We start from the raw sequence: 14,369 nt of genomic DNA, 5'->3' as shown, positions 1-14,369 counted from the left end.
CTAGAAGCAGGGACTCAGAGAGGATATTTGCACACCCATGTTCACAGCAGCGCTATTCACAACGGCCAAGAGTGGAAGCAAGCCACCTGTCCGTCAGTATATGAATGGATACACAAAATGTGCTTTAGTCACACAATAGAATATTGCTCCCCCTTAAAAAGAAAGGAAATTCTGACAAATGCTATAACATGGATGAATCTTGAGGACATGAGGTAACTAAGCGTGTCGGTCACAAAAAGAGAAATACTGTGTGGTTCCACTTATATGAGTTATCTAGGGCAATCAAACTCATAGAAACAGAAGTGTGGTGGGTACCAGGGGCTGGGGGGAGAGGGAATGGAGAATTATTTAATGGGTAGAGGGTTCCAGTTGTGAGAGATGAAAAAGTTCTGGATATTGGTTATACTACAATGTGAATATACTGGTACTTAATACTATTGAACTGTACACTTACAAATAGTTAAGATGGTCCATTTTAACTTTTTGCCACAATTGTAAAAAAATTATATAATTTTTTATATAATTCATCTGTCAAAATTCCCTCACAGTCAAGGGCCTGTTCATGGACTTGCACTTGAAACACTCCCATTTCCTTTCCCCAGTGCGCTTCTCAACACGAGGGTGGAGAGCCAGAGGAACAAAGGTGGAGTCTATTCAAAATTCGTGCCCCCAGCGCATGAACCTTTCTTTCCTTCCGGCGGAAACCGTGCCTTAATCATCACTGGTTCTTGGTTGGTACGTACACCATTAGGGCATCTGCGCCTTCGGCTCAGACTAAAGTAGTTCGTTAAGGACCAATCTTTGATGGTTCGCCTTATTAACTGCCCACCCAAAAATCTTTCAGCCTATACATGAAAGTGCGATTTCCCAAGTTTGAGACTTAATGTTCTCATTCTGTGATATATGAAAGAAATTGTACCAAACCAGTAACAATGGTAATTTACTAGTAAATTACCTGGTTTATCAATGAATGGCTATTTTAAATTTTCTTCTTTGTACATTTTTCTATTTTCTACATTTTTATAGTAAATGTTTTGTAAACAGAACAATGTAACCAACGACAATAGTCCAAGAGTTATCCTTCGCATCATGAAAATCTTGGGAATGGGACTCGCGGCATAAAAACTAAAATGGTTGTAATCCTTTCCCTCGGTGATTTCACAGAATGAAATTCTTCTCGAGAAGAAGACCAAGACAAGTAAGATCCTGAAGCTGAAGTTCCCGCGGACGGAAGAAGAAAGGCGGTTTCGGACACAGAGTAAAAGGAGGCTGGAAGTCAAAAAAGAGCAGCGGCAGAAGAACTTCGTGGACCTGGCCTGTGAGTGCAGTGCGGTCATCTGCTGCCGCGTCACCCCCAAGCAGAAGGCCATGGTGGTGGACCTGGTGAAGAGGTACAAGAAGGCCATCACGCTGGCCATTGGCGATGGGGCCAATGACGTAAACATGATCAAAAGTGAGTTCTGCACAGGCTGCCTGTGCGACCCAAATTGCTAAAGACGTGACAGGGACATTTTTGAGGGTGGTTTCCTCTGATTTCATTGCTCGGGCTTTCATAAAGTACATGTTTGATAAAGGTACCCTACCATGATGGCTACATCTGTGGCCCTGCCCTCAGGAACCTTACAGCGCCCCCAGTAGGAGACAGGGGGCATGACAGTGCCCCTCACAGAATGCCAAGTATAGAGACAAGTGTCATATGGGTGACTTTATCCTTGTTTCCTTCTTTTATGAGTTCTGATTTTTTTTTCTTTCCTACTTCTTTTCCCATGTTTCTTTAGGGCTTATTAAAAATCCTGCTATTTAATAAGTTTTGTTAAAAGTTGTGCTAAGTTTGGTATACACTGTGAAACTCTCTCTGGTATTCGTTTTGAGATTATTCTCCCTTCCCTAAGCATTTTTTTCCCTGGGGCTTTCTTCTTGCCTTTGGTAAATTTGCTAGAACTTCACCACAGGGAGACCTAGAGTGAGCTCAGAGTAACACATTTGGCATTGAAGCAAAGTTCCAAAATAGCCATCTTCCTGACTCCCCTAGAAGACTGCCAAAGGTCCTTTTACTGGTTGGAGGACCCTAGGTTTCCACAAATGAAAGGGTTTTGTCCCGTCAAACAGAAAAATACAGTTGTATTGGTATTAACACATGCAGAATCAAACCCTCAACAGCGTGTCTGAATCCTGGTCCTTTTTTCTCCCTATATTACTGTATGGGATATCTTGTAATGAAAACACCCAGACCAGGGAGACCCCAATACTTGTCCTCATCCTGCTGCCAGCATGTTCACCTGAAAATGAGGAAACTATCTCCAGTGTTAGCTCCAGCTGTGTGATGTTGCTATTAGGATGAACAGTTACTGACTACATATGTATATGCGCATCCTATAGTGCTGGGCAGTGTGTGTGACCGGATTTTATACTCAGCCTATTTTGTGACTCATGCATCTGTCTTTCTTTTCTTAGAGTCTCTTCTCCTCCATGATACACGCTAAGAATATTCCAACCTCATCTTCCTCTGCAGGGATCAGCTGTACGATGTATGTCTTCTTACTTCTTTATTATGTGTCTGTCGCCACTGCCAGTTTAATTGCTCTCCACTGTGCTTGGCACATGGCTTGTGCTTCCATGCAAATGGCTTGTCTTGCTCTGAATTAAATCTATTTCTTTCTTCTGCACTCAGCTTTTTCTCTTCCATATACATCATTAACATACCTAGATGTGCCAAAAGGGCAAGGAACTCAAACATTATTTGTATGCAGTTATAATGCAGACTTCTAGATGTTTGGCTGGGGTGGGGGGGGGTAGTTACCTTGAAATTTATCCTCTGAGTTCACCTATTAATAGCAAAGGGATCACAAAAGTCAACATAGATAACCTTATAGAGAGACTTATTTTTCTCAAGTTGTCTTAAGAAGTGTAATAAGCTCTGTTTATATGGCAGGTACTTTTATGTATAACGTATGGAGCATCCATTTGGGACAAAAACCAAGGAAACTCTGAGGTTTCCTTGGAAGTCAGTAGCTTTATCCAAGTACTTTTAGTAACATTTTGTACTTTGCAAAAAAAAAAAGTGTTTGTTGTTTATAAAGTAGAGTGATATTTAAGTGTCAAAAAAAATCTGTCCCTTTGCTAACAGCTTTCATGTTTACAAATGCAGTGCAGTAGGCGCAGAGGCGACTGCAACCCGCCACATTTTTGCCCCTAGCACGGATCCGGGGATCTCATAGGCTGCCCCCTCCCTCTCTTGTGCCTAAAAATGTCTCCTGCCTCTGGCTGGCTTTTCTTGGTCCAAGACCCTAAGAATGAAAAAGCGACATTAAAGAGGGAAGGCAGAGGCGGAATGGCTTGAGGAAATGACCCATGTGTGAAGGAATTATGAAGGAATCTAGTGGTGAGGCATTTGAAACCACATTTGAAACTTTAGGAAAATCTAGGCGCCTCTAGTTAGATTTTGGGGGGGCGGGGGAGCTAGTGTAGCCTTCTGAAGTACATCTAGTCAGTTGCCTTGAATCACCCTGTGAATCATTTCACATTTCACATTCTGTCCTTGGTCCGCCTCGCAGAAAGGCTGGACCAGATGCCAGGGCCCGTGGCAGGCACTGCTCTGCCTCAGCGCCAGCAGAACCTCACCATTTCCCTCTGCTGCTTGTTCAGGGAAGGCCGAGGTGTGGTAAGAAAGAGCAGGTGGCCATCACGACTGGTGATGAGGACTATTCGTGTGTTTTTAAACAGGCCATAAGTATTGAACGAGATGCAATTTATTCCATTTTCTAGAATTGCAAAGTGTTGTTGGAAACCTTGGTTTAGCCAAGTCACTACATTTTACATTGGCCAGACCTCGAGTTCTGCAAACAGGGAAGGATTGTTGGAGCGTCTTTTACTTGGAAACTCTGCTGAGTTGGCAGCCACTCCTCGGGGCCTGACTAATGGGTTGTGTTCTCCAAGCACACGTTCTCCAAATGATCTCACTGTCTTCACTTTCACGACTCTGAGACCTAGAAAAAAATGTGTAATTCTCTAAAATGCGTATGTGACTTATTGACTATTGGAATAATGGATACACTTGTGACTATCGTTTTATATCTATTCTGGAAAACGTCCCCCCTACGTAAAAAATTCAAAATGTGTCTTAAAGTAATGGTAAGCCATGGCTACAATTTTGAAAGTTTAATAGTATTTAAATTAAAACTCTTTTGATTACCTGTGTTGGAGAACAGCTAAAGCTAGCTTAAGACAAAAAGAAATTTATTTTGAAAGATACAAAGATGTCTTTTGCTGCCCAAGAAGCCAGGCCTCAGAAGACGCTGCAGCCAGGACCTGGAGTTTCACCAGGAGCCGTGTCTGCCTGCCTGCCTTTCCCTCTGGCTAGTCTAGATGATTTATTTCTCTGCCTTCAGAACCCCTCAGAGAAAAGATATCCACGCCCCACCTCAAGAATGTACCTTTTGCAGTTTCAGGCAGAAACCTACCCAGATCCTAACTCTAAATGCTAATGGACCTATCGGCCCAGCTTGGGTGTACTATCAGTCAGGGCACAGGGCAGGAAACAGCCCCCTGGGGTGCTTTAAGCAGGAGCTGATTTTATACAAGGGACTGGGTACTTATAAAAGCTCTGGATGGACTGAAGAAGCTGGGTTGGTTATTTTTTCTTTTAGTATATTTTATTGATTATGCTATTATGGTTGTCCCATTTTTTTTTCTCCCTTTTATCCCCCTCTGCCCTGTACCCTCCCTCCCACCAGCATTCCCCAAACCCATTAGTTCATGCCCATGAGTCGTACATATAAGTTCTCTGGCTTTGAAGAAGCTGGTTTTAGCCTGAGCATCTAATATCTCGTATCACTTACTAGAGGAGATTCTACTTTGAGGATCTTCTGAAGAGCTTTCCGATTAAGAAGGCTTTGCAGTGGTTGGTCAACATCTGGCAGCTGGGGAATAGACATGAATGAACTCTGTTGCAGAAATGCTGAAATAAGGATTGATGCTGGGCTTCAGTTCACTTCTGCTTCCAACTATCAAGCGGATTGGACAGTAGAACTTACTGTATTTTTCAGACTATAAGACGTACCTCCCCCCCCAATTTGGGAGGAATAAGGGTTGTTAATGCTGCTGTTGAGTTCTGTCTGCATTTACATTGGTGAAATATTGTTATTTATGTTATTAAATATTTTACCACTTTTTTGCTTCAAATTTTTTTCCCTATTTTCCTCCTCTAAAACCTAGGTGCATCTTATGGTCTGAAAAATACAGTAATTCACAAAGAGAGCCTAGCTGTAAAGGAGTCTAGGCAATTTAGCCTTTTTACTTGTGTTCCCATCTGCACTTAGTTAGAACAGGGTGAAATGAAGGTTGGGAGAGCCTATTCACACTACCTACCATAGATTTTGTATCTGCCCATGGAGGACTCAGCTGTGGCGAGGGAGTCAGGAACACACTAGCTACACACGGATGCCTGGGACTCACCCTGCGGGAGGGAAGGATGGCTTAGGGGCTGGACAGATAACCCGAATAGAATTCTCCATCCACCTGAGATCCTTCCACACATATTTATGGAGGCCCAACCACGTGCTCTGTTTAGCAACTTGTACATCCGACCTGGAATTGAGTTTAGAAGGTAGATGGGGAGTGGTGAGCAAGAATTTTATATTTATTATTCCATGAATGCCAATTTTTTGTTTTGCTATGGAAACATGATCATCTCCATGTTTTGCCTTCGAATGGGCCTATGAGTAACAGCATCTTCTCCCTCTGCCCCGTAGCTGCCCACATCGGCGTTGGAATAAGTGGACAAGAAGGCATGCAAGCTGTCATGTCCAGTGACTATTCCTTTGCTCAGTTCAGATACCTGCAGAGACTGCTGCTGGTGCACGGCCGGTGGTCTTACATCAGGATGTGCAAGTTCCTGCGATACTTCTTTTATAAGAACTTCGCATTTACTCTGGTTCATTTCTGGTACTCCTTCTTCAACGGGTACTCTGCACAGGTGCGGTCACTATTCGCTATTGATGTGGTTTACAGGGTTGGTGTTCTGTCTCTCAACAAGTGATTAAGACACAGATTACATCCCCAAAATGCTTCTGGCGCTTTAACAATATTTTATTTTGCCTTTAAAAGGGTAGAGTTTGTTCCTGGCCTGTTGGCTTTTGTTTGTGTCTTTGCTTTTACCTTAAATGTTGTTCTGAGTTACCTTGCTATTAAAGAACAGTGATAACAAATGGTTCAACTATGAAAATATAAAAGTATATCACGACCAAGGCTCAAGGGATTATGTAAATATTAGATGATCACAGATCTGTTTTCATGTCTCCATCTGCCCTTGGATTTTATTATTTTTAGTTTTTGCTGAAACAGAAATGGTGGGCATATGTAATATGTTAAAATGGTAGAGCAGAAAAATATCATTAATGAAACAATGAGCCCAAGTCAGTGTCTGTGATTGCCCAAACCCCTGTGATGCTATGTCACAGACAAATGGTATCAGCCCAGCCTCAGAAAGCAGGGCTGGAGCGACCTGCAGCAGGGTCGGGGCCTTCTTCCTGCTTCCGTGCAGGACTGTGTGTGACTGCTGGTGCCGAGTAAGCCCGTTTCCTCTGTCCCACCCAGAGGACGGGTGTGTGCACAGCCTCGCTTATCCCTTTCAGCAGCATTCTTCTTATATTCATTCAAATTCTGTTTTACAAAAGGTTTGAATGGCAATGCTGGACTTGCGAGATAAAAGGAGAGAAAATTTGAATGGTACTTACATGCTTTTGAATAGCTGTTGTTCTTTTTTTAAGATTTTATTTATTTATTTTTAGAGAGTGGGCAAAGGGAGGGAGAAAGAAACATCAATGTGTGGTTGCCTCTCAGGCACCCCCTAGTGGGGACCTGGCCTGCAACCCAGGCCTGTGCCTTGACAGGGAATCAACCAGTGACCCTTTGGTTCATAGGCTGGCACTCAATCCACTGAGCTACACCAGCCAGGACACTGAGTGGGTTTTATACATTCTAATTCACTAAGGGACATAAGGGTTTGAACACTGACTTGATTTCCAGCTTTATTCAAACAGAATAGACTTCGTTCCTAGAAACTTCTTGGGGTACATCATCCCCACTTTTTTAAGGCAAAAATCAGTTTCTACGGAATGTTTTTTTATTCTACCCAGTACCTAGAAACAAAGCCATGCCGTCTGCAGGTGTAGAGGAGGGGTGTTTGCTATGGCAGAGGTCCCCATTCAACCTGGGGACACCACCTGCTTTAACAGAGCAGGTGAATGCATGCCGACTAGGCTGACGACACGGGCTCTGTCCTCTCCTCACAGACCGCGTACGAAGACTGGTTCATCACCCTCTACAACGTGCTGTACTCCAGCCTGCCCGTGCTCCTCATGGGGCTGCTCGACCAGGTAGGCGCCGTGCGCTGGCAGGGACACTTGGCAGGCCTCTTAGGGAAGTTCAAAGCAAGTACAGCACTGCAAGGCATTCTTTCGGGTTTTCACTTGGTTCTGAGTAGACCGCACTACAGTTCTATTGTCGGGCCACAAGGGGAATGGCTGTGCTTCTTGTCGAATGGTAAGAAGAGAGGATTTTTGTGCCTGGGTTGCATTCACTGAGAAGAGTTTACAATCTTCCTTCGGATGCTAAGGCTTTCTTGATATGTCTTTATAGTAACTTACTCATTTTTAAAGTCAATTATTTTAACACTTTCCAAAACTTATTAATTCCCAAATTAGTTCACATTCTATCTCCTAGTATTTCTTAGAGAAAGTGCTTTAGCCCATAAAAAGAATAATTTGGAATGAACCCATCAACTTGTATGTGAAAATACTTTCCCAGAGAATAAGAAACAATATATTCTCTGAGGAGGCAAAAATAGCCTCTCTACATTTTTTTGACATTACTAATTTGCTCTTTTCATAAATAGCAAAATAATACACTTCTGTGGACTGAAGTACTGAGGTTGATGTCTGTACACTGAGACTACTCATGACTTGCCTTCTTTAGTTTCCACCTCCATAAAACCCAAGCTGAAACCTTGTGTGACAGATATGTTGTATTTCTCTGGGTCCTTGGGTTCTTGATGGAAGGGACACAACTCTCGCGTTTTCCCCTTAAGGATGTGAGTGACAAGCTGAGCCTCCGCTTCCCTGGACTGTATACAGTGGGGCAGAGAGACTTGTTATTCAACTACAAGAGATTCTTCGTAAGCCTATTGCATGGGGTGTTAACGTCGATGATCCTCTTCTTCATACCTCTGGGAGCTTATCTGCAGACGGTGGGACAGGACGGCGAGGCGCCCTCAGACTACCAATCCTTTGCTGTCACCATTGCCTCTGCTCTCGTGATCACAGTCAATTTCCAGGTGCGTGGTGTCTGTTGGTACCTGTATTTCCATACACAGACCAGGGGGCACACCCAGCTGGCCCCCACCTCCCCCCACAACTGAGCCTCTGCCACTTTACAATATATGAATGCTGTTTTCACCCCGTATAACCAAGCACACTTCCTATTTCTTGCCTGAGCCAAGGATAGTTTGAGTGCTCAGATTCCAGCTAAATCATGCCCGCATTGCTGAATCCTTAGATTCCCTATCTCTCGCTAACGCCCCAAAGTGAGTGCTCTGTTGTTCTCTGGTCTCCCAACAGATCGGCTTGGATACTTCTTATTGGACTTTTGTGAACGCTTTTTCGATTTTCGGAAGTATTGCACTTTATTTTGGCATCATGTTTGACTTTCACAGTGCTGGAATACACGTTCTGTTTCCATCTGCATTTCAATTTACAGGTTGGTATCTTCTCAGTTCCAAAGATAAGTATACATAAAGTATGGTTAGAGTCTGATACAGCCTCTGGGTAAGTAAAGACACAGGCTGTACATCACTGCCTGTTGTGAAAAGGAATGTCCTGAGCAGAAACTGAATGGTGGTGGTGGGTTAGAAAGGTGGTTACGTGATGGGAGGGAAGCAGATTAGAATAAACTTAAGATATAACTGTGTATCTGTTAAGTTTGATGAAAGCTCTTCCTCCCATAAAACCTAATATTGGTAGCTTATTGGGAAATTGAGAGTACATGTATTGCTGGCAGCACTATAATACAGTTTAATTATTCCAAAACACTATCTAAAGATGATACATAATGAACTATAATATTGTTTGTACATTTTGATCAGTATTTCCACTGGGGGGAAAATACTCTTAACATAAAACACACCAAATTTTGGAAAGGTAATCTTTACAAAGATTATACCGCAACATTTCCAGTTATTTTTTTAATGGAAATAACCCAAAGACCTAAAAATATCAAATTAGCTAGTCCAAGTAAGATCCCATATGATAGAATTCTAGAACTCAAAAGTGGGCTACATCATTGGAGATATGTATGCAAAGAAATAAATACAGTTATAGAGAACAAAATAGTTTACAAGTGTATAAAATATATGACAGTCCCTGCCAGTGTGGCTCAGTTGGTTGGGTGTCATCCCATAAACCAAAAGGTCACGGGTTCAATTCTCAGTCAGGGCACATGTCTGGGCTGTGGGTTCAGTCCCCAGTCGGGGCACAAAGGAGAGGCAACTGATCAATGTTTTTTTTCCCTTCCTCCCTCCCTGTGCTCTAAAAGTAAATAAAAAAATCTTTTTAAAAATACATATGACAAATTGACAAATGCTAGAATGAGTTTGCACTAATTTCATAAATATCATAAATAAATATCATGAATTGGAAATTATGAGCTTCTTATTTTGAATAGAGTAGTTTGGATTTACAATGGCAAAAAAAAAACCCCATAAACTTGTTTTCCTGTGAAACATTAGTTTTTTGTTTTGTTTTGTTTTACGACCAGCTGTTGGATTGTAAAAGAAGTTGCTGTGGCAACTCTCCTCTTCTTGGGATTGAGATAATTTTTTATTGTTGTATTTTTCTTTACTGACTCTGTTTTAAAATTTTAGTATCTAGTGATTTAGACTCTTCCCATAGGGAGTGGTTTTCAAACCCATACAAATTCATCAGTCTAAAAACCACATTTAAACAATAAAGACCACTATTTTCAGAAACTTACAGTGTAAATACAGGAAGTGTGACCAATTTGGCTCTAGTTTTAAAATTTGGTAAATCTGTGATTAGCTGGTGGTATTACAGAAGTGAATCATTACTCCCACTGACGTGAGCTAGAGACTGAACTGCAGTGGGAAATGCCCAACTGAGTCGGATGGGGGTCTTAACTCAGAGTCGAGGCCATTGCTGGTTTTCTTATCTGGGGCATGTTACTGCTCCAAGGCTCAGTTTCCTCCCACAATAAAGAGGGAAACACTCATCTCTCCGAACTGACTTCAGCAGCATGATCTGTGTGAAACACCTGGTACAGAGCCTATCACACACATGTCAGTGCTCATTAATATTTGGAGTTTCAAACCAAAACCAGAAATTGGAAAGTGCTGGGGTTTTTTTAAGTTACTGAAAAAATTCAGAAGTCTAGATGGTCTAATCTCACATTTTTAATCAATGCAATGTCAACAAATACACATTTTTTTTCATTTGCTCACATATGCATACTTGCCTTGTTCCAAAGAATTTACCTTCCAAATCGGGCTTTGCTCAATCTGAGTTTAAAATGCTGATTCCTTGAGCATCCGTCACACGGGATGACCTGGGAGGGCGACCTGGCTGTGACGTTTCGCCACAGAGAATGCAGCTACTGACTGTGGCCCAGCAACTGCTCCCTGAGGGTGAAAGGGCCCTGTGACTCCCCCTCCGGTTTCTTACAGGCACGGCTTCGAATGCCCTGAGACAGCCGTACATTTGGTTGACCATCATTCTGACCGTCGCAGTGTGCTTGCTGCCCGTCGTTGCCATTCGTTTCCTGTCCATGACCATTTGGCCGTCAGAGAGTGATAAGGTACGGGGAGGGAAAAGTCTTTCTCCTAACTCTGAGTGCCCCTCACAGAAGTCAAAAAAAGCATTTCCCGGGAACAGCTTTCCAGCACAATTCTAAGCTCTTGGGAAGTCTGGTGTGAACATTTTTAATGACTACACCTCTTTCTTCAACTCCATCTTGCATACAAGTCCTTCGGGAATCACATTTTTGTTTGCTTGCTTTTTATTACAAAAATTACCAGATGTAAAAGGGAGACCAGTATAGAACCTCCATATATCTCTCCTGTCAATTTGACAATTACACACACTATTAACATTCTGCCATACAAATAGGTTGGGTGTTTTTCTTCCTTTAAAGAAAAATGGCACATTGTACCTGGATCCTTTGAGATACGAGTAACAGAAAGCTGTGGCTGCACAAGAATGTATCACCTCAACTCACATGATAATTAGCAGCCTTCGGGCTCTGTTGATGAGCATCTTAATGCCATTAAAAAGGACTGAGGTTCTTTCAATCCCTTCCCCTACTCTCTTACTAGCTTCATCTTAAATCCAGAGGTCGGGTCTACAGCAGCTCTGCGCATCGCATCATCACTGCATGTCCACATCCAGGGCATTACTCTGTCACTTTCCCTCGGGAGCCTGGGAACTTTTCAAGGAAACTTTTCCCTCCAATCTCATTGGCCAGAATTAGGTCACATGCCCATTGTTGGCTTAGTACGGAGCGAGGAGTATTCATCAGTGCTGGCCCTGAGAGTGGCCTCCGCATCCCTGGAGGAATGGGTCTGTACGGAAGAGGAGGTTTCTGGATAAACTCAGTTTCCATCGGAGAGTAGGTGCTGAGCAGACAACCCGCAGTAACCCCTGAACGTCCCTTTCCACTGAACACTGACAAGTGCATGCAGCAGCAACAATGGGAAGAGCTCTCTCCTGACCCTGAACCGGTCGGATGTAAGAATGGGAAACAATAGAGTTAGGCTCTCCATCTTCTAGCTCTGATACCTTGGAAACCTCACATGACCTCCCTTTCTTTCTCTCTCTCTCTCTCTCTCTCTCAACATGGTGAGGGTAAGCCGGCCTAGCTGCCCCACTCATGCTTGCGCTGGACCCCCCTCTTATCGGCCAGACTCCCCCTGCCGTTGCAGGCCTTCGTCTCCACTCGGTCAGCCAGTTCCTTGTAGCCCTGTCCCAATCTCTCTCCCTCTATAGATTCAGAAGCATCGCAAACGATTAAAAGCGGAGGAGCAGTGGAAGCGGCGGCCAAACGTGTTCCGTCGCGGTGCGTCCTCTCGGCGCTCGGCCTACGCCTTCTCCCACCAGCGGGGCTACGCGGACCTCATCTCCACGGGGCGCAGCATCCGCAAGAAGCGCGCGCCCCTGGACGCGATCATCGTGGACGGCAACGCGGAGTACAGGCGGACTGTGGAGAGCTGAGGCTCGGGCCCCGCGCTGGCCTGCCGCGAAGCAGGCGCACAGGGGAGATGTCTATTTTTTTAATGAAACTCTCAGGACTATTTTTTAAAAACTGAACTAGTCACAAGGATTTTGAAGACATAACATAACCTTGATGACAAACTACCTGGGTTGGACTATCAAGCAATAGCAAAGCCAAGAATGCCTTTTTTAAAGTCCTATTGTTCAACTGTTTATGTTCGTCAAGATTCAAAGGGAACTTTCTCACCCAGCCTCGATCAAGGACCACAGAAAATGCATTTCAATTCAAATGGTATCGGATTATTAAATTAGAATTTGATTTTTCAGCCTGGAATCTTCAACTACAATTTCCCAGGGATCTTTTCTTACAATGGTAATGACAAAAGGTTCGTGAATGTTCGCCACCTGGGAGCTCAGTGGTCCAGGGCTTTTTCAGAGTTGTCACTGGGCTGGCTGTTTTCCTGTTCTCAAACTGGTTTAACAACGCCGTTCAATCCAGGAAAATTAGTCCAGATTTCCTAAGTACAAGGTTCCCGTCTGTTTCCGGCCACTGTGAGGTTAAAATAGCACATTACATATCTTTACGCCTACTGTTCCATGTTAGTTTAGCTACTTCTTGTAGCACCAGATGAGTTCATTCCCTACTTTCGTAAAAAATGCACTTATCTATTTATGGGCTTTTAAAAAAGTTTTTAAAAAAAAAAACTGAGGATATCAGTGATAAACTGCAGAATATTTTGCAAAGCTTTCTTTTGAAAAGCAAACTTTGTGCCTGCCTATATGTAAAGTATTTTATAAGAGACTTGAACAGAGACCTCTTTCTAAGACTGAGAGGCAAGAGTTATTTTTCCAGAAGCTTTTCTCATTCCAGGCCTTTCACAGTGTCTGTGTTTTAGCGAGGATGCAGAAGTGTTCTCAGTGATTCTGTTCTTTAGGCTGCGGGCGCTCACATCGCCTGCCCCACTGAATCCCTAGGCGGGGAGCTCAGTGTGTACATAGTTCATCTTCTAGCTATGACACAAGAATTTATGGTTCTTTATGGAAGCAAATTTCTGAAAGTTTACAGCCTCTCTTTATCTTGTAAATAAAAAAAATTGTAAGTTGGTTTTTGTGTGTGCGTAAAGAAATGTTAGCCTGTGTAATTCTGTTTCAGATTTCTCTCCTGTTTTGCGAATTGTGGGAAAGGTCGACAATGCAAATGTGTCAAAGACTTACGTTGCTGGGTGCAATAATAACAATTTTAAAATGCAAATTGCTTTGGATAAATTATTTCTACATTCTGTAAATCTGAGATGTAATGTATATTTTTGTTTAAAAAAATAAATGATTTAGTAAAAATTTTGGAAAGTATAATCTTTTCAAATATCTTTTAAGTTGGGGCATGTAGTTTACATTGCATGTTTGGCATTAGGAATCAAGGCCTGCAGAGCCTCTAAAGCAACGGAGGGGTCCTCTGGCGATGGGGAATAAAGTCAGGGGCAGAGCCCACGTGTCAGGGGAGCAATGGCTGAGACAGGTGAACGTGCGTTCAAGGCAGGTGGTGTATGGATGTATAGACGTGGTTGATGAAGTGGTGGTGGGATGGAGGGAATTAAGTCCAGTTCTGAAAGAGGTGTCACTGTGGGCCTGCTGCTGTCAGCCTCGCACCTGGGGAGAAATTGTTCGTTCATGACAGGAAGAGTCCATCAATATGGCAGACTGGCCACAGCCACCCAACCTTCGGGAGTCACCACCCTGGTCAGCGAGCGGCCATCCACATCAATGCCAGACCCTCCACCACGAAAAGATCACGACTCACTGAAGACTGAGATGATGATTAGCACTTTATGGCAATATTCTTCAGCTTAGGTATGTACGTTTTTTTTTCTTTAGGTATAATGCTACTGCACACTAATAGAGTACAGTGCAAACATAACTTGTGTATAGGAAGCCGATCAAGTAGTGTGACTCGCTTTGGTGTGATCCTCACTTTATCACGGTGTTCTGGAATCAGACTTGCACTATCAACAAGGCATCCTGTGTCATTTACACTTCAAAAAGATGCTGCCTTTACCGGGCAGAGAAAGACAAGTACCATACGATGTCACTCACAAG

The 14,369-nt window shown here is 43.2% G+C and overlaps 1 protein-coding gene across 1 annotated transcript in view; it reads left to right on the top strand.

Annotated features, from left to right (window-relative positions):
* Positions 1-13,613, top strand: part of ATP8B1 (ATPase phospholipid transporting 8B1) — a 107,335-nt gene extending 93,722 nt beyond the window's left edge. Inside the window, exons 21-28 of the mRNA XM_045849807.1 lie at positions 603-735; positions 1,165-1,453; positions 5,751-5,974; positions 7,293-7,376; positions 8,087-8,332; positions 8,616-8,754; positions 10,733-10,863; positions 12,051-13,613. Of these exons, the coding sequence (XP_045705763.1) occupies positions 603-735; positions 1,165-1,453; positions 5,751-5,974; positions 7,293-7,376; positions 8,087-8,332; positions 8,616-8,754; positions 10,733-10,863; positions 12,051-12,275 (1,471 nt within the window). The 3' untranslated portion in view covers positions 12,276-13,613. The remainder of the gene's footprint in view (positions 1-602; positions 736-1,164; positions 1,454-5,750; positions 5,975-7,292; positions 7,377-8,086; positions 8,333-8,615; positions 8,755-10,732; positions 10,864-12,050) is intronic.
* The last annotated feature ends 756 nt before the right edge of the window (positions 13,614-14,369 follow it).

Source organism: Phyllostomus hastatus, unplaced genomic scaffold, assembly GCF_019186645.2.
Source record: "Phyllostomus hastatus isolate PE091 unplaced genomic scaffold, TTU_PhHast_1.1 phas_contig_80, whole genome shotgun sequence".
Taxonomy (NCBI): Eukaryota; Metazoa; Chordata; class Mammalia; order Chiroptera; family Phyllostomidae; genus Phyllostomus; species Phyllostomus hastatus.
Note: the sequence above shows the minus strand (reverse complement) of the source record. Positions and strands in the feature narration are given on the sequence as shown.